At 42.4% G+C, this 18,436-nt stretch overlaps 1 protein-coding gene across 2 annotated transcripts in view; it reads left to right on the forward strand.

The window, feature by feature from the left end:
- The window catches only part of CHM (CHM Rab escort protein), a 732,389-nt gene that overhangs the window by 531,182 nt on the left and 182,771 nt on the right, over positions 1-18,436 (forward strand). For both annotated transcript variants that reach the window (XM_078688468.1, XM_078688469.1), the window contains exons 12-13: positions 6,729-6,825; positions 13,804-13,896. In XM_078688468.1, coding sequence (XP_078544594.1) covers positions 6,729-6,825; positions 13,804-13,896 — 190 coding nt within the window. The remainder of the gene's footprint in view (positions 1-6,728; positions 6,826-13,803; positions 13,897-18,436) is intronic.

Below are 18,436 nucleotides of genomic sequence, written 5' to 3' on the forward strand. Positions count from 1 at the left end.
AATCTGAATTCGTTTCAAAATTTCTGCAGGGCACATGCAAGGATTTCATATAAATATTGAATAAAAACGATGAGATAGTAGCACCTTGTGGGACTCCCCAACACAGAGGCCTCTTATTCAGAGATAAAATTACTTCGCCGAACTACTGCAATCAGCCATATAAAAACACAGTCCTCTTGAGAACAGAGCTACGATACAACTCCCCATCAGGCCCTGGATGATGATATGAAGGTAGAAGATGTCAAAGGAGGCTGAAAGATTAGTAAAATTCCATCACCACTATGGACCGCCATTCATTCATAAGTGATCGTGTGTTGAAGTAACCAGGCCAGATGCTTTTGTCTGGGCCTAAACCCAGCTTATGAGTCCTGGTTTCATCCATTCCCCTCATAACTCTCAAGTTGAGAGTTCACCATTTTCTCTATGTTTGGGGTCAAGGGTAACAGGTTTTCATGTGTATTTTGTCCTTGGGATAAGTAGGTCGAACCCCCTACAGCACAAGCCCTTTGGCTGTCAGTTTACAGTACCACACTATGGATCAGGGAAAGGCATGGCCTGCAGTTAAGGTTATATTTGTGTCCATGTGTTAATGCTGTTCAAACGTGTATTTATGGTTCATTAATGCAAAGCCTTTATTATTAGGATGAGTGCACCAAGTAAATGTTGTGTGCTCAGACAGCATTACTGACAGTGGTTTTAGTATAAAAATGTGTACATGGGTACACACATTTTCAATGTTTAGCAATATGAAGCTATGTATAATGCTCCCAGAATGCTCTCTCTGTGATTAGATGAAAATATTTGCAGCAGCTTGAAAGCAAGATTGATGATTCTTTGCTTTCAAAATAAAATGTCCACAAAAAAATGCAAAAACATTTCACTAAACTACTGTAAAATTTTAGGTATCATTTCTTGCACCATCATTTAGTAAAATGTGTTTGCTAGTATTTCCAAAACATATTCATAATGGAAAATCAGTGTAACCAGTTTTAATAAGATTATGGAAAACATAAAAATAAACAAGCATTGATAAAGCCAGTAGGTCTGAAAATATTGTCAGCCTTTTGTGTTGTGTCAGTGCTTGTCTTGTTTGGCATGGTTTTTGTAAACCTTATTGGTGTGGGAGCTTCCAGGCCCTCACCATTATAACAAATATTGGCAAAAGCAAAAATTGTTTTGGTCTCAAAAAAGCACAAATTGACACAGTAGTACCTTGCACTGAACAAAACGACTGTCGCTATGCTCCTTGTGAAAGAACAGAATGCTGTCACTCACAGTGAAGCTAGCCGAGAGAGAGAGACAGAATTTTAATAAACATAAAAGGTCATGGTTAACACCAGACCTAATTAGGGCCCAATTATTAAATACATTCTCAAAAGTGCACCCATGTCCTTTCATTAAGTTCAGATAAACTGCTTTCATGAATTCACATGACTTTACAGAAGTAGGCCAAAACATAGTGCTCCTAAAAAATATTTGTGAACTGCATTTAAGCATGAGCAAATAAGCAGGTGTAGATTTGCTCATGCGAAAATCTGAATGTTTGCAAGTTTACTTTCCCTCCAACCACTTTTTTTTCCCCAACCCTGGGAGAAGTTTCATGTTTGCCATTTTCAGGAGTACATTTCCAATCTTTCTCGGTATGGGAACAGATAAGAGAAGAGTTGGTGAAAACCATAAGGATATGCAAGTGGCTAAGACTCAAAAGGGCATTCCAACCTCAAACTGTTCCTTACCATTACCTTCAGCCCCAGTATGTAGACCTGTGGAAATGTGGCAACATAGGGGAATTGCTAGTCTTCAAACCCCACTATGGAAGGAGCCCTGGCCTAATCAGAGAGGCTGTTTCAGGGCAATTATAGAATGAGATTGCTGCCATAATTTGTCACCGCATTACATGGCACAAAAGGGTCAAGTGGATTTTGCTACAGGGCAAGTAGATCTATGAAGCAACCTGCCCCATGGACAGTAGATATTTTATTAAATTCCACGTCCCTGTCAGAGGAAAGGCAGATACGATACGCTCTATAGCTAGAAAAATCTGGTACAACGAGGTTTGTGTATGTTTTTTAATAGTGAGCCCAATACATCTTTCGAATGCAACATTGTCATGGACGCATTAACGATCTGATCAACCTTATGTTCCATGGATCATTTACATTTATTTAATAAGGTTCCTGGGCAAATATTCAAGGGTGTGTCAAGTGTAGGGCTGAAGTGATGCTTCTGGCAATTATGAGCTTTTATGCTTCGCTTGGCAAGAAGTTCGAAAACAAGTAATTAACTAAATTAAATTCTTGATTTACAAGAGGTACGATGTCAATAGAATCCTCAGGGGAGGTTTAGTGAATTTATTTCACCGTATCAGAGACCAAACGAAACTCTCTGCTAGATACGGAGAAGAGTTCCAAGCTTCATGTTTAGCCAGCCAGTCCAGAGTTTTATAAAGTTCTCGTCGCTTGTTAACTCCAAATCACAATTTCTGAAAACGTCAGCATCTGCCTGATGTAAAACTAATGTTAATAGTCAGACTTTGAGGCAGAGCAAGAGAGCGCAAGGCACGAACGTGAAAAAAGGAGCACTAGGAAAGCCGGGACAAAGGGAGACAGCAGGGTTGAAGAGAAAATTTGCAAGAGTGACCTAAAGAGTCAAGGAGTGTAATGTGAGGGAATGAAAAGGCATGAGGGTGAATCAAGACGTGGCATTGGTGTTAGGCAGCTCTAAGACCTGGCTCATAAAGAAACGTTTGGCCCTTTCACTGATTTATATTTTTTAACAAGCTAAGCACTGACACATACTGCGGGGCAATGGTTCGCTGGATATTACTCCTATTTTAGCAACATTATTATTTGGATTAATAACAGCCAGAATACTCTTAAAACTTAAGATATCACTCCTATTTTAATATTTCTCAGAACGTATAGTCCGGAGGAAGTGACAGTTTATTTTTTGGTCCGATTCAAGGAAGCTTGTTTATCACCATCCTGTTCTCTAGTATGATCTGATCCTTTCTATGGCATTTCCAAATCATAGGGCCATTTTGTTGGCAATAAGGATCATACATATTGTGGACTTTCAAACAGAAACTGCTTAACATGAATTCACACACTCTTGCATTTATATACTCCTGAAAGCGCAAGCCTGCCTGGTTCTTGCTCCATTCTTTACCTGTGAGTGCCAGACATTCTCATGAAGCTATGGATTGTCTGCATAATTAGGAGCTCTTAATAACAGAACATCAGACTGGTTTCATAGATATGCATCAGAAAAGAATTGTAATGCAGCTGGTTCGAAAATCATCAAACTTTTGAAGCAGCTTTCTCTGTCTAGTCACTTTGATTTAATCTGATGAAATATTTTGTGTCGTCGGCTACTGAGTCCAGGTAGCTAGTATGATCCCGGATGCCTTAAGTGGTTCACAAATTGAGGTGCAATAATAGTGTGCAGCACTGTGAATCCCAGATCCCCTTCATATCATTATGCACTTGTTAGTTTCTCGATCAGTTTGTAACTGGCGACAAAATGATTGAATGCGGTGTAAAGTACGTTGTTCATAAATTCTTACTACTTGGTAACTGTGGGTTCTGCTGGAATCTTTTCGTTTGTCTTCAAGCAGAATTGTCTCTACAAGGTACAAATCCACATGATGTTATGCTCTACAAAGGGTTGTTTTAGTGCTGCCCTTTTCCAAGAGTTCTTAAAAGCTGTGTCCTCTAAAAAAACTATCATTAAGGTGCATCACGACCTTAGCTAAAATTCCTCTTGGAACTTCGTCATTTTCTGGAAATGGATGGATGCCTGAGCATTTGGCTTTTGTGATTGTGGCAAGCTCTTTTCAGTGAGGAGTTTCTCTTCGAGATCAGAGATAAGCCCATGATACTAGTCTAAATGAAACCCTTTAGATAGAATATCCTTTGGGTCCACTGTCTGTGAAGTAAATGAGACAGTGCATTGCCATGTGCCCGATGTATCGGTCTGGTACAAAGCTAATTGCCTTGGAACAAGGATTTGCAGAAATCCTGCCGCTTCAGTACGAGGTGGGATCTCTTCTACAAATCCATGCAATCAAATACGAATGCAGAGATAGAGGCAGCAATAGCAGACGACCTCCATGTAAGTATTCACATTAGCAAATTGCTAAAAAAAAATAATCATAAAAACATATTTATAAACGGGATATTGGAGCAGAACGCGCATGCTCTTCCCACTCCTATTATTCACGCGCTACAAAGTGTCAATCATGACAATTTGAAGTGGTTATAGACCGAAGAGCAAACAATAATCTTTCAATAGTTTAAACCTCTTGAGCGATCAAAAAGCAGTCTTATATTTTTTACAAATCACAAAGAATCATGACACACGACTTTTCCTTACTCTTTTCCTTGTGTTTCGCAGAGAATCATAGTTTTAACATTGTGTGTCATTAGGACATTTGTGACGTGCAATGTCATTTTAATATGCGAGATCTGCATTTTTACCCTCATAAAACCTTCCGCTTTGTGCAGCCTAAAATTTGTGGCCGTGAAAAGTCTTTGATACCTCAGGTTCACTGTTCCACATGTTGCTGTTTCGGGCGGGATCAGGAAGATGAACGTTTTTAAGTCTATTAAAACATTGTATAGTACTTCTTGTAAAAGCTGATCTCTGCTTCAAAGACTAACACTTCTCATAACTCACAGAGAAGCGACGATATTAATCAATGAGTTCATGTGGAGCGACTCCCTCTGGCCTCCTTAGATGAAAGGTTGTTGAAAAAAAAGAACCACTGCTGTTTGTATCTGTGTCTGCAATTTGTCCTCAACAGAGTCGGCTGTTTTCTTCTTGTTTAAATGCCCATGGCATTCGTCAGTAGTTCTCTATGGCAGCAGCTTTTTTGCTCAGTCAGAAACTTCCCCAAGTACCTCAGCACTCAAGTTTTCGAAATGTTAACATCATAGTGGCAGCTCATTCTTCATGGGCAAAAATGAGGCAGACCAGTGCATTTGGGTTCAAAGGACTCCTAGTGCTTTAAACCCCTGAATCAATAGACTGAGGGCAGACCTAAATTATAATGAACTAGTAAAGTTAGATTACGTCTAAGATCTAGGTGCATGGTTGTCTTCTCAGTTTGGTAGCTCTTTCTTTTATGTGTTATGTCTCAGAGTGTCTGCTACATAGGCTTGTGGAATTGGACAGTATAGGCAATAGATAGATCAATTTTGAGATTCAAGTCCCCCGAAGCTAACTTGGTAGGCTCTTCATTCATAGCAGTACAAGTGTATCACCATGGGTTGTCACCTCACCTGAACCACTAGAGTGCCTGATTGTAAGCTAAAGAGGCCGACCATGTATGTGTTTTTAGTAAAGCTATATACAGGGTCATTGTAAATGGGTTTAGGTACCTATATTGAGCGCCTTCTTAGTGTTCCCTGCTTCTGATGATGCCTCTGTCTGCTTTGAGTGTATTGCTGCTACTTATAGTTCTCCATTTAGCACAAGTAGGATATTGATGTATGTGTCATTAGTAGACTTTATCGTCCTCAATGAAGTTTGCAGTACTGTCCCTCTACTTTGTATCATGCCCGAATCAGGCCTGGTATGATGGAGAGGATGTGCTTCTTGTGTTCTCTACTGCATTGTTTTACGAGAGCCTGCTTCTAGCCTATCTCATTGCTGTTGATTGTTACATGATGTAATATCTTATTACGTGTATAATGAATTTACTATGTATGCAGACACTCTGTGCTATTGAGGGATACATTTTTGAAACGAACAAACATTGATTAAATAATTCTATCGATTTTAGGGCCCAATCTGAACCTAGAAGTAACATTTTATTGTATCTGAGGAGTGATATTTACTGTTTACTTTGCAACATAAGGCTAATTGTTAATATAGTTAGTAAGGACTCGGTTTCCATAGGAAATAGATTCTTTGATTTGCTAATAACTTTGGTACCTTTTGAGGAATCTTTGCAAAACTTTTCAAAAACACTGGTTCAATCACCTCAGCTCCTTCCTAGAAAAATTTGGGACTGATTTGATTTTTAAAATTACCTGAGCCAAAAATGGCTCGAGAACCCGAACCAGTGTGGTTGCTTGCACCTTGGTTTGGAGCAAAAAGACTCCCGTCGGTACAGGGTCAGTTATTTATGTTTCTGCTCACAAGAGTGTTGGCCGGGAGCAGTGAATGTGCTAGCATCACTAGAGCAGAAATTAGGGAATATTTAATGTTGCTGACTCCCATTGGCACCCAGGGTGGCTGCTGACCAGGGAGCCTGCGGGAACACGGGGGTGCCCACAAAATAACCCATGATGAGTACTGACTGGGACCTGTATGAACCCTGGGCACACCCACCTCCCCCAGCCCCCAGACTTTGTGAAGCACTTTGTTTTTGCTGACTGACATATTTCGCCACCTGCACTTCAACTCATAATTGAACAGCACTGCAGTTAGAGGTGGAGAAATGCCCATGGGCACGGTGGTGAGGGGATGGAGGGGGTAACCCTGTTTAAATCGACAACAAAAAACAGTCACTGCGGGCCAAACACTAGTGCCGAGAGTGTGTCGGGAGTTTTACCCTGCAGTGAAATATCGGCAAATCGTTTTTAAGCAAACTAGTTTTTAGAATTTCCAAATTTGCTTGTAGTCGGATGTTTGGGGGTGAAAGTTAGAGTACTTTGAGCACTTTCTCCCTTTAAACCTTGGATCAATATTATCAGTCTAATACTTCTTCTTTTTTTCTGTAGATATCTGTATTAAGAATGGCATCTGAGGACCCCACTCAGCCTACAGTTTCTATCTTAGAGTTGTGTTCATCATCGATGACCTGCATGACAGGCACTTGTAAGTATCAAGATGTTTTCACGTTTCTTCAGAAAATAAAACAAATATCTCCACTTTTCACTGACGCAATAGTGGTCTTTTTTCTCTCCTGTCCTTTTGGCCATATTCATTTTTGTCTCATTATTGCACGTTCGGGCTCCAGAGGTTTTCACTTCACTTTTGTATGTCCATGCCCCAAGGGTATTTGCCTCATTATTGTTTGTCCAGGCCCCAAGTGTTTTTGCCTTGCTGTTTCTGGATTTTCTATAACATTCTGGCACTGTAGTTAGAATGTATGTGCTATAAAGTTGATATAATGGTGGGCTGTGGTTGTGAGAAATGTGTCAGCGTACATTTGCCTACAATGCATGGTTGGGATTTTTAGTTGTTCACAAAGTGTTATTATTCACCCATGTTGGGACGGAAAGTACCTCTGCATAGTAATGGATGTGTACCCCTGGCCTGAGTGCCCAACTGTACTGTTGTCTGGATCCCTAATGCAGATTGTTGTTGACATAAGCAAAACACAGATGATACATGTGCGCCATGAAATAGTTTCACAGATTGGGAATCTTGTTGGACTGGGAATAGCACCCAAAGCCCTTCTCTCATAATGGTGGAAGGCTACTGCCTTCACCAAGAGATAAGCAGCACAATATGTGGTGGAATCATACTGTGTAGTGATCAGTAGAAGTGAACAGGTACTTTTTAACCTGAGGCCCACAAACTCACTCACCTTTTGAAAAGTTCTGATGCTGTGTGTGCAATTCATCCCTTGGCCTTACTCACCTAGTGCTTTGCAGTGCAGGAGTGGTGATATGTACACCCGAGAAGAGTAAATTACACAGATGGAGCAGTGCTGTTGAGTACATGCATGGTGGGTGCATGTACTGGGTGTATGTATACCTGCAAGGGATACATTACATGGGAGATATGGTTCTGTGCAGTGTGTGTGCCATCGCAGAGGCTTTTGTTCATCGGACCTGTTTTGGGCACAGTGCAGTTCTGGGTCTTCTCTTTGCCACATTAATTCCAGGATATTTGGACTATGATCCCAATGTTTCAGCCTCTGTGCTGGATCATGATGATAGCAGCTTTGATGCCTGTTTGCCTATTAGCTTTCTGTATCCTCCTTGCAAGCTACACCAGGTGGCACAGCAGGCTCTATAATGGAATCTAAAGTTCCCTTGGGCCGAGCATCTGGAGTTCTTCAACAAGTAGCTGAAGTAGCTTGGGACCTACTGGTAGCTCACCAGTACCTTCAAAGTAGCTTTCAGAGACGTCAAGCCCAGTATCAAATTCAGAGAATAAGTGCCTACTAAAGAAGGCAGCACTGCTCATCTCAAGACCCTTAGAGTGACAGCCAGCCAAATCTAGGGCAGTAACACATACGTGCACTCAAACACGTATTGTATTGGCCTATAGGGCCTGCCACTTGACAGTCTGTATCCAATCTCATTATAACTAAGCCACAAGGAGATTGACCATGTTGAAGTCTCTGCTTTATCAGTCACAACATGTGTGTGAACAGTGGACCATAAAAGAAGTATGGCAGTTGTAGCCTGAGCAGTAATCAGTGCTGACTCACCAAAGTGTGGGACTGCAGGAATCAGAGTGAAAATGTGTTAGTTGGGTGCATGATCAGCTCAAGACCTGAGAACAGGGCATTATCCAGTCCATAGAAATGTAAGAGACTCATCAGTATTTGTGTAAGTCCATAATAAACACTATTGCTTCCTGAAAGCTACGCCTGGTGTCAAGGACCACTCAATGTGTATGCTAGCCCCCATCATAAGGGTGTCTTCCCTGACATAATAAGTATCCCAGGACCAGTTTCTGGGTTTCACACCTCATCAGCCAGGATAGCTTGAATCCAGTGGCACAGTGAGCCTGGGACCCACATCTGAGCATTCCTGGGAACTTAGGGCGAGGAAGCAAAAGGCACACAATTGATGGACGGAATGCTGAACAAATCAAAACATTCACCCCATTCAAGAGTTCTGGGTTAAATCCATCATTCTTTTGCTCACCATGCCACCCCAGTTTAGACCTGGCCATAGCCATAGCTATCCTGGCTGATGAGGGGTGAACCCTGAAACAAGTCCTAGAGTGCTTGTATCCTGTCCCGGGAGGACCTGGCTTGGCAGTTTGGGCTGGACGGTTCCCACGAGGCACAGGATCAAGACTGATTTGCATATGGCCAAGTCTGAACTGGGTGACATGGTGAGCAAAAGAATGATGAATTTCACCCAGTTCTCTTGACTGGGGGTGAATATTTTGATTTGTTCTGCATTCCGACCATCAATTGTGTGTCAATGGCATAATAATGGTCATCCTTTACTATTTAGGGTATGTTTGGTGTATTTGCGGTATACGATACTGGCAGCCATCATTTACTTACTAGGAGCATGACTGGCCTACATTTACCTATTCCTGGCATACTAATGGTCATTACTGATATATGGTCTCTGTGATTTCTTTTGGAAAATTGAGTTTGTTTGCCTACAATGGAAAGTGGTATTTGATACAAAAATATGCATTTTCAAAACCTAATGAATGATAATTCAAGCTAAGCTGGGGAGATCTACTGCTGTACTGATGTCCTCTATACAGTAGGGCATGTCAAGATTTGATTGTTACTTCATAAGTCAGCTGTCGACATGTTATACTTATATTAATGAACGATTTCCAGGCATTTCTGCTGTTAACCGCACCTGGAATACTTGGGTTGTAACTACTGATAATCCTGCTTAGCGTGGTCATAGTGTACTGTAGTCACTATTTTACAGTTCTAAAATTTGCTAGTAGCTCAGGAAGTGTTTCCTTGAGCAGAAGTAGCTCTCACTACGGAACAGGTTGGAGACCAATCCAGATATCATCCAGATCTCAAGTCAGATGGCTCACTATCTTAGGTGGTCGTGGTTCCATGCCCTCTCCCTTCCCCACCTAGAGCTGATGGTGATGGATGCTTTCCAGCTGGCGTAGGGAGGTAATCTAGGAGAAGTAAAATTCAGGGCACTTTGGTCTATGTCGGTAGCCCGGCTCCACATCAATCTGTTGGAGTTGCAAGCCATTCGTTTGGCTCCGAAGGCCTTCCTGCTTGCCATCAAAGGGAGGCTGGTGCAAGTTGTTACTGACAACATCACTGCCATGTGCTACTGGAACCAGCAGGGTTAGGTGTACCAGGAGTATCTGCGCATTTGGTGTTGGTTGGAGCGCCGGGGAAATTCCCTGGTATCAGGCTCCTGAGATGGCACAGGTTATTGTCCCAACAGCAGAACCCTGGCTAGATCTTTTTGACACTGTTGAAAATGCACTATGTCCAAAGATTTGCTTTTTGTCGTTTCTGCAAGAACAGTTGCTAGGAAATGCATTCCAGCTGGAATGGAATATGGTACTCCTTTATGCCTCACCACCCCTGCTTCTAATGCCCAGAGTTCTGAAAAAGATCAAGAACGGCTGGTCCCAAGGCATCCTAATGGCTCCAAACGTGACCAGAAGATTGTGGTACCTGGAACTTCTTGGCATGAGCATTTGTCACTGTCCTTTGGTATGTTTTATCTTTGGCCAAGCAAGGTGTTGCAGTGAGCACCATTAAAGGTTATTTGTCATCTATTTGGCCATTCTGTGTTTACTAGACCAATTATCCTTGTTTATATCACCTCTTGTGATGATGTTCATTAAAGGTTTGACTCTCGTTTCCTCCCAGTGTATTTGTGGTGCCACAGTGGGACCTTAAGTTGGTCTTGGCATTTCTTATTTGTACACACTTCGAGGTGGTTCATAGTTGTTCGATGTGTCTCCTGACCTTAAAGAACATCTTCTTCATTATGACTATGTCAGTGTGTCTCATGAGTGAACACCAGGTACTTTTAGTGCCACTGCCATAGACTACCCTTTTCAAGGACAAGCTGATACTGACCCTTCCGGCACCATGCTTGCCAAAAGTCATGACTCCCTTCTGTGTTGAACAATCCATTACTTTACTAGCATTCTTTGTTCCTCATCACCCCGTGAATGAGATGCAGAGGCTCCCTTGGCTTAACCCCAAGAGGGGTAGAGCTTATACATTGATTGTACCAAGGAATACCCTGTGAACAGTCAGCTTTTTGTGGGGTTCTTTGGGACAAAGAAAGGGACTGGCGTGCAGAAGAGGACCCTGTTGAGGTGATAGTTCCCTGCATCAAGATCTGCTGTGCACTAGCCAATAAGCAGCCTCCAGAAATTCTGAGTCCATTCTACTAGGGCTAATGCTGCTACCATTGCTTTGGCTCATGGATTGCCTGTCCCTGTCCTCTTCAAAGCCACTGTGTGGGCTTCATTGCATGCGTGTGGCACTACTGCCTTGACAGTCAGCTCAGACGGGAGGGGCACTTTGCCCTACTTGGTCATGTTAGAAATTTTGGTTTGAGTCCACTCTACAGACCCTCCACCTTAGAGAGTTACTGCTTTGATATTGATTCTAAGGTGAGTAATCTGCAGGTAGAAGTATCTGTCAGAAGAACAAGTTACTTACCTTTGGTAACGCTCTTACTGGTAGATACTCTATCTAACCACAGATTCCTCGCTGCTCTCCCACCTACTCAATTTGCAGAGTGGCCTCTTTTTCAAACCTAAAAAGGTCCCAAGTTTATATTCAGCACACTTGTACCAACAATTGCTCATGCTCCACATATAATGGCTTGGATATTGAAAAGACAAGAAACTAACATCAGTATGCAGAGGCGGTGCTTATATGCTGCTATGCTTGATCTTCCGAGATGCTTCTGAGCCAGTTCAGAGCTGCCCCGCGCCACATAGTGCTGCACAGGAGCACTTCTAAAGAAGAGTTTCCGGATCCAGTTTAGCACTTTGGGAGTATTCAAAGATGAGACATCTTTGGTTAGATAAGATTGTTGAATATTCTTTCCATTCAGCCAACTTCTAAAGATTTATGGCTCTTTTTAGGGGACCTCACTGCTGAAAACTGCTACTGTTGTGAGCTTTTATTTAATTTTTATTTTTTTAGGTTTAAATATTTGGTCCGTGTTTTACATTTTTTTGTTGTTGCATTTTTCAGTAGTTCCAGAGCTTGGCTTGCTCCTGCTGAGATGTGACATTCCTCCCTGCGTGAAGGTGGAGAGCCCACACCTTCCGTCCGAGTTTACCAGGCGAGATGGCACGCAAACACATTAAGACTAGCCCGGTTATTCAGAAGTGGTATAGATTAGAGCTTTTCCCCGTGGTTCCAGCACAGAGACTATGAAGAGGCTCCTCTTAGAGTTTCTGACAGGCTGAAGGAGAAAGCGATACAAAAGGGGATGATGGACGGAGCGTTTGAGCAAATCAAACACTCACCCCCAGTCAACTGATCTGGGTTTAATCCATCACCATTCTTTAGCCCACTCAGCCACCCCAGTTCAGACATGGCCATATGCAAATCAGTATGACCCAGTGCCTCATGGGAACAGTCCAGCCCGAACTGCCAAGCCATGTCTTCCCTGGACCGGAAACAAGTATCCTGGGACCGGTTTCGGATTCATAATCCTCATCAGCCAGGCTATCTTGAATCCAGTGGCCAAGTGAGCAAGGGACTCACGTCTGAGCATACCCTGCCACACCTAGGGCGAACAAAGCGATACAAAAGGGGATGATGGACGGAGCGTTTGAGCAAATCAAACACTCACCCCCAGTCAACTTATCTGGGTTTAATCTATCACCATTCTTTAGCCCACGCAGCCACCCCAGTTCAGACATGGCCATATGCAAATCAATCTGACCCTGTGCCTCATGGGAACAGTCCAGCCCGAACTGCCAAGCCATGTCTTCCCTGGACCGGAAACAAGTATCCTGGGACCGGTTTCGGATTCATAATCCTCATCAGCCAGGCTATCTTGAATCCAGTGGCCAAGTGAGCAAGGGACTCACGTCTGAGCATACCCTGCCAATTTAGGGCGAACAAAGCGATACAAAAGGGGATGATGGACAGAGCGTTTGAGCAAATCAAACACTCACCCCCAGTCAACTGATCTGGGTTTAATCCATCACCATTCTTTAGCCCACTCAGCCACCCCAGTTCAGACATGGCCATATGCAAATCAGTCTGACCCTGTGCCTCATGGGAACAGTCCAGCCCGAACTGCCAAGCCATGTCTTCCTTTAGGCTGAAGGAGAAGGCATTATTATAAGATCAAGACGCACTTGTAAGAAGTTGCTGGTGATGGATTTCTTATAAGGGTGTTCTGACTTCAGGGGGTGTCAAATATGCCTACATGGGGAGTAATGAGTAAGCCAGGGGTACTACAAGACTAAGTGAAGGCAAAACCTTTGAGACTCAGATTCTTTATGTACATTTTGTAAGGTATAATGAGCTATACGTAGTCTGATGCTGGATGTTGCATTATTGTAATGAATGTGATGACCGCTTGGCCCTATTAGTAGGGTCTTCCCTCCTCCGATGGTTGATAGCCAGGGCCCTAGGAAGATTAAAGCTATCCATCAGGCTGAATGTGTTGGCTTCTATAGTAGGAATTTCGAGTACCGCACTGTGGAAAAAAAAAAAAGACCATCTGTATACTAGCTGCCGGGGGTGAAGAGCCCTAACTCCTAACGAGATAAGGTACAGGAAGGCCCAATTCATTTTTCGTCCGTTTTGTGAGCTTACATTATTAAAAATGGTTAATTTTAATAATATAGTTTTGCGCGAATAATTATTATCCATTTCAATTGTTTTGAAACTTAATATAATCCTATTGTGCCAGATGAAACAGCCCCTTTTTTAAATTAAAAAAAGTAAACTTGCAAGGATGATGCCTGTATAAAGTTAACTTTGGGTGCGTTTTGTCTACCTTTGGGCTTACATAGGTTCGATCGTCGGTATGTGTTGTTGCTTAAACGATGACATTATATAATCTTATGGTGGTGTATAAAACAAGATAGTAATGATCATTTTTTGTTGTGGGTTGCGTATGTTCCATATTTTATGCAAAACCAAGTGACTTATTTTTCTTCCATACACAGATTTGGTTCATCTTACCTGCTCTTCTGTGAAAACTGCCAAAGAAGACCTAGAACCTGTGGTGCAGAAATTATTTACCCCATACACTGACATAGGTGAGAACACCATTTAAATAAGCGAATGTGTTGCAATTACTTGTCATTAAGGTAGGTCTACGATTAAGTTATCTAGTAGCAAATGTATACTTCTTGAAATAACCCTCATTGCCAGACGTCGACTCTCAACAACATGGTCCCTAGGATTCACGGTCCTGCCTGGATAGCACAAATTTCAGCGTCCTGGGCATACCTGCTTCCTCCCTTGCACCTGTGCCACTGGACACAGAACATAGAGAGCTTCGAGTATGTATTCTGTAATAGCCTGATTAATTATTTTTGTTGTTGTTGTAGAATTGCTAATGTGATCTCAACCAATCCTTCACTATTTAGGTGGGGATAGGCCTGTCCACAGAAAACCTGTTCTGTTTTTGCGACCCCAGTGCATGTTTAGCTTGTGGCCACAGCACATCTCATTACCTATGGCATATAAAGGTTATCACTCTTGAATCTACACCATCACAGGTGCCACTTTGCCACTACATCTACGTCTTTATTCTATACCATTCCAAGATGTGATTGCACTTTCTTTCTAAGTCTTTCTCTCTCCATTGGTCCCTGTAGTTAATCCAAATAGTGTTTTCGTTTTATACTTTTAGTATGGTAATTGATATTTTGTTGTTAATTTCTCTCTCTTGATGCGATTCCGGACTTTGGGCCAGATGTATGTAGTGTGTTCTCTGTCACAAAAGGTCCGATTCACAGAATCGGGCCGTTTTGCAAATACAAAAAGTATTTTCATACGAATCGCAATTTGTGTTTGAGACCTAAGTCAAAATTGGTATTTGGAATCGGCATGTTTAGGGCGTCTCTTCCAAATAGCCATTTGTATTGGTATGTATCAATGTGTTACAACCAAATTCTGGTTGCAACACATTAATCTTTTACCACCACCTCACTGGATGCGGTAAGCCATTTACAAACAGGAAGGAGTCCACAAGAGACCCCTTCCCCTTTGTGAATGTTGACAAAAGCATTTTTTTTAAGTGGGCAGTGGTCCCTCTGACCCCTGCCTGCTTTAAAAAAAGGAAACCGGTTGCATTAAAAAAAATTGCTTTATTTCAGTTCAGTTCAGTTCTTTATTTATTTCGGTGGTTAAAAACCATCATAAAAATACATAACATTACATATCCACACATAATCATACTGAACATTACAATATTAAAAAACAAATTTTTTAAAAATTATTATTTACAAGCTTTGACCGAAAAAAGGGAGCAGTAAATTCATATCATCCTCTATCAACCCCTTGTATTTCTTAATTTGACCACAATTTTTAAAAAGCTCATAATAGTGCACAAGGAACGCATCTCGGTTGCTCTTTGCAAGAATAATAAAGCAGTTTTGGCATGGTAAATTTTTGCTTCCTTTAAAATGTCCACCAGAAATCTTCGACGCGGAATTTTATAAAAAGAACAAAATAATACAAAATGAAGGGTGTCCTGCGGAGACCTATTGTCGCAGCCGCAGGCACCCTTCTGCTCAATTGTTAACGTAAAACCAGACGGGTAAGCTAAAATATTATGTAACAAATTGAGCCTAAAACGAGTCATTAAAAACCTCTCTTGTTGGCTGTACATTAAAAAGAGATACGGTTCCATGCCCATTTTGTTGCTTACAAGCGAGTGGGCTACTACCGAGGATTTGTTAGTCAAGTTCATTCCTCCTGTAATCGTATTTTTCCAATAGCTGCTTTTGGACATGATATTTGCAAGAGCTGTCCATGTTTGAGGGGTCAGTAAATAACATTTGCTGGTCGATAGACTCTAGGGTTTCTTTGATGTATTCTAACCAGGGGATTTGCAACCATCTGTCTCTCCGTAAACAATCATTAACAATCTGTCTGGTTAATACTGCGTTTGGGTTTAGCCAAATTCTAAACCAGGTCAAAATTGGTCTCACTCTAATCAGATCAGATATGTATGGGGTACCAAGCTCTTTATGTGTGACTGCTGCCGGGATGCTCTGAGGTTGCTTTAATAATTTCTTTAAAAATGTGTCTTCCTCTACTTGTATCTGGTGTGCATCCCTAAAACCCCACACCTCTGCCCCGTAGGTGGCTTTGGAGGTACTGACCGCTCTATACAGTGTCATCACCTGCTCAGGAGACCAACGACCCATCCTTCGTGCGAAATTTAGTATGGCCCCGTTTGCTGACACAAGTTTCCTGGACCTTTCCTCAATCAGTGGGGCAAACTTAAGCTTTTCATCAAACAGGAGACCCAGATATGGAAAGGTGGTCACAGTGTCCAAAACATGGGTTCCTAATTTGAACACAAATCTCTTGTGAGGTTTTTTCCCTGCCACCATGATGAAAGACTTAGTTAGATTAACAGAAAGATCCAGATTCCTCATGTATTCAGCAAAACCACTGATTAGGAGCTGGAGACTCACTGCTGTTCGAGCGAGGAGGACCGCGTCATCCGCGTACAACAGTACCGGTATATGGCGCGGTCCCACCCTTGGGCAGTCAGTCCCCAGTGTCAGCAGGGCACTCTCTAGGTCATTTATGTAGAGGGAAAATAGGAATGGAGCCAGGATACACCCCTGCCTCACCCCGCCAGAGCACGGGAAGGGATCAGTACTCACCCCCCCGCGCTATAGCGGACCTTGGCAGTGGTGTTCCAATGCAACTCCTTAAGTATATTGATCAGGTCTGGATCAATTCCTAATCTAAACATAAGTGCCCAGAGTTTAGCTCTATTAACATTGTCAAATGCCGCTGCCAGGTCCATGAATCCCATATACAGGGTCCCGTCATCTGCCTTGATATATTTAGCCGCTAGAAGGTATAAGTTGAGACATTGGTCGCTTGTTGACTTGCCTGTCCGAAACCTGTACTGGGTGTCCACCAAGGTATTATGAGTATCAGTCCACTCTATCAGGTGGTTGAGAATTGCCCTACCTAGTACTTTGGCTGAGACATCAATCAGCGAGATTGGCCTGTAACACTGTGGGTTGTCCTTGCAGCCTTTCTTGTATATGGGGACAATCACTGCAGTTGACCAAGATCGCGGTAGACCGGTTTTAATTGCAGCATTAAGTACTCGAGTCATAATTGGTGCCCATAAATCAGTGTTACTTAAAAATAGGTCTGAGGGGGTGCCATCCGGGCCTGGTGCCTTATTACGCGTCAGCCCTAACACTGCTTTTAGAACTTCCGACAGAGAGAATTCTAATTCAGTTGCCCTGGGTCCCTCCCAAATCCCATCCCCAATTTCTACCTCCTGTTGATTGTACAGAGTTTTAAAGTGGTTAATCTATTGGTCTGGTAGTATATTGGTACTGATTACTGGGGAGCTTGAGTCTTGGTGACAGGGTCTGTTTATAATTCTCCAAAATTGAGCATTGTCCCTATTTTCTCCTGCTTCTCTCAAGTCTGCCCATACTTCCTTTTGGAGAGCGCTCTTCCTTCTCTTAACCTGCATTTTATAATTCTGTCTACAATGGGCGATTTCATTCTTGTCTCTCGGGGTCTTCTTTAAACTCTGTTTTAATTCTCTTAATGCCCCCGAGCAGTTCGTATCGAACCATCTTGGTGAAGATAGGTCCTTAATAGGCCTCTTAGTTTTTAATAGCCCTTCCACTATTTTAGTTAGAGATTCAAATGCCAGGACCACTCCGCTGCCCTCTATAGCAAGGTCTAGGCAGGTCTCTATATGCTCTTTTCCTTTACCCACTAAGTTGGTATAGAAATCTTGCGGGTTGATCATTGCCCACCTTATGCGCCTCCCTTGGTCCATTGGCTGGATTACAATATCTCCCCCCAAGTTTTTTACTGGTAGATCATTATATTTAAGTTCCAAGGAGAGGGGATTATGATCGCTAAAGGGGCTCCACTCCATTCTTGCTCTTATAATCTGATCTTTAGCAAAGGCAGAGATTACTATAAAGTCTATAATAGACGAACAGCCTCTTCCTTTGAATGTGGGTATGGGAGTCTCCCCTGCTTTCAATGGAACCAGATCCATTGTGTGGGTAAGCGCAAAGCTGTCTAGAAGCTTCATCAACAAATCGCCCTCTTTATTGTGTTCAAAATGGGGACCCTTTTCTACAGGGCAGGAAGACCAGTCGGGAGAGATGGGGAGTAGCTTAGGGCACAGATGACAGTTAAGTCCCCCATCAGCAGGACAGTTGGTTCAGGCCCCCCCTGCCTTAAATCTATTTCCTCATTTAGCCTACTCTCGAGCTCTAGTAATACGGGGAAGTTTCCATCAATTGAGCCCGGATTGTATAGGTTTAGAATTAGAAGTCTCTGCCCCTGACCCTGGAGAAAAACTGCTTGTATTGTATCTGACGCCCAGTCTGGTTGTGACCAAGTGCCCTTTAAGTCTAGATCTACATATATCACTAGGCCTCCTTTTGCTCTACCAGATTTCACTTCTTTGGCTGGTCTAAAAAAACATTTATAGCCCTCCAGTTGACAGGAGTCAGAGTCTCGCACCCATGTTTCTTTAAGAGCTATAATATGAAATCCCCTTATATATTCTTTCCACTCCTTGTTCTTAAGTTTAGCTCCCAGACCTGCTATATTCCAGGA

The sequence above is a fragment of the Lissotriton helveticus genome, chromosome 4_1, assembly GCF_964261635.1.
Source record: "Lissotriton helveticus chromosome 4_1, aLisHel1.1, whole genome shotgun sequence".
NCBI lineage: Eukaryota > Metazoa > Chordata > Amphibia > Caudata > Salamandridae > Lissotriton > Lissotriton helveticus.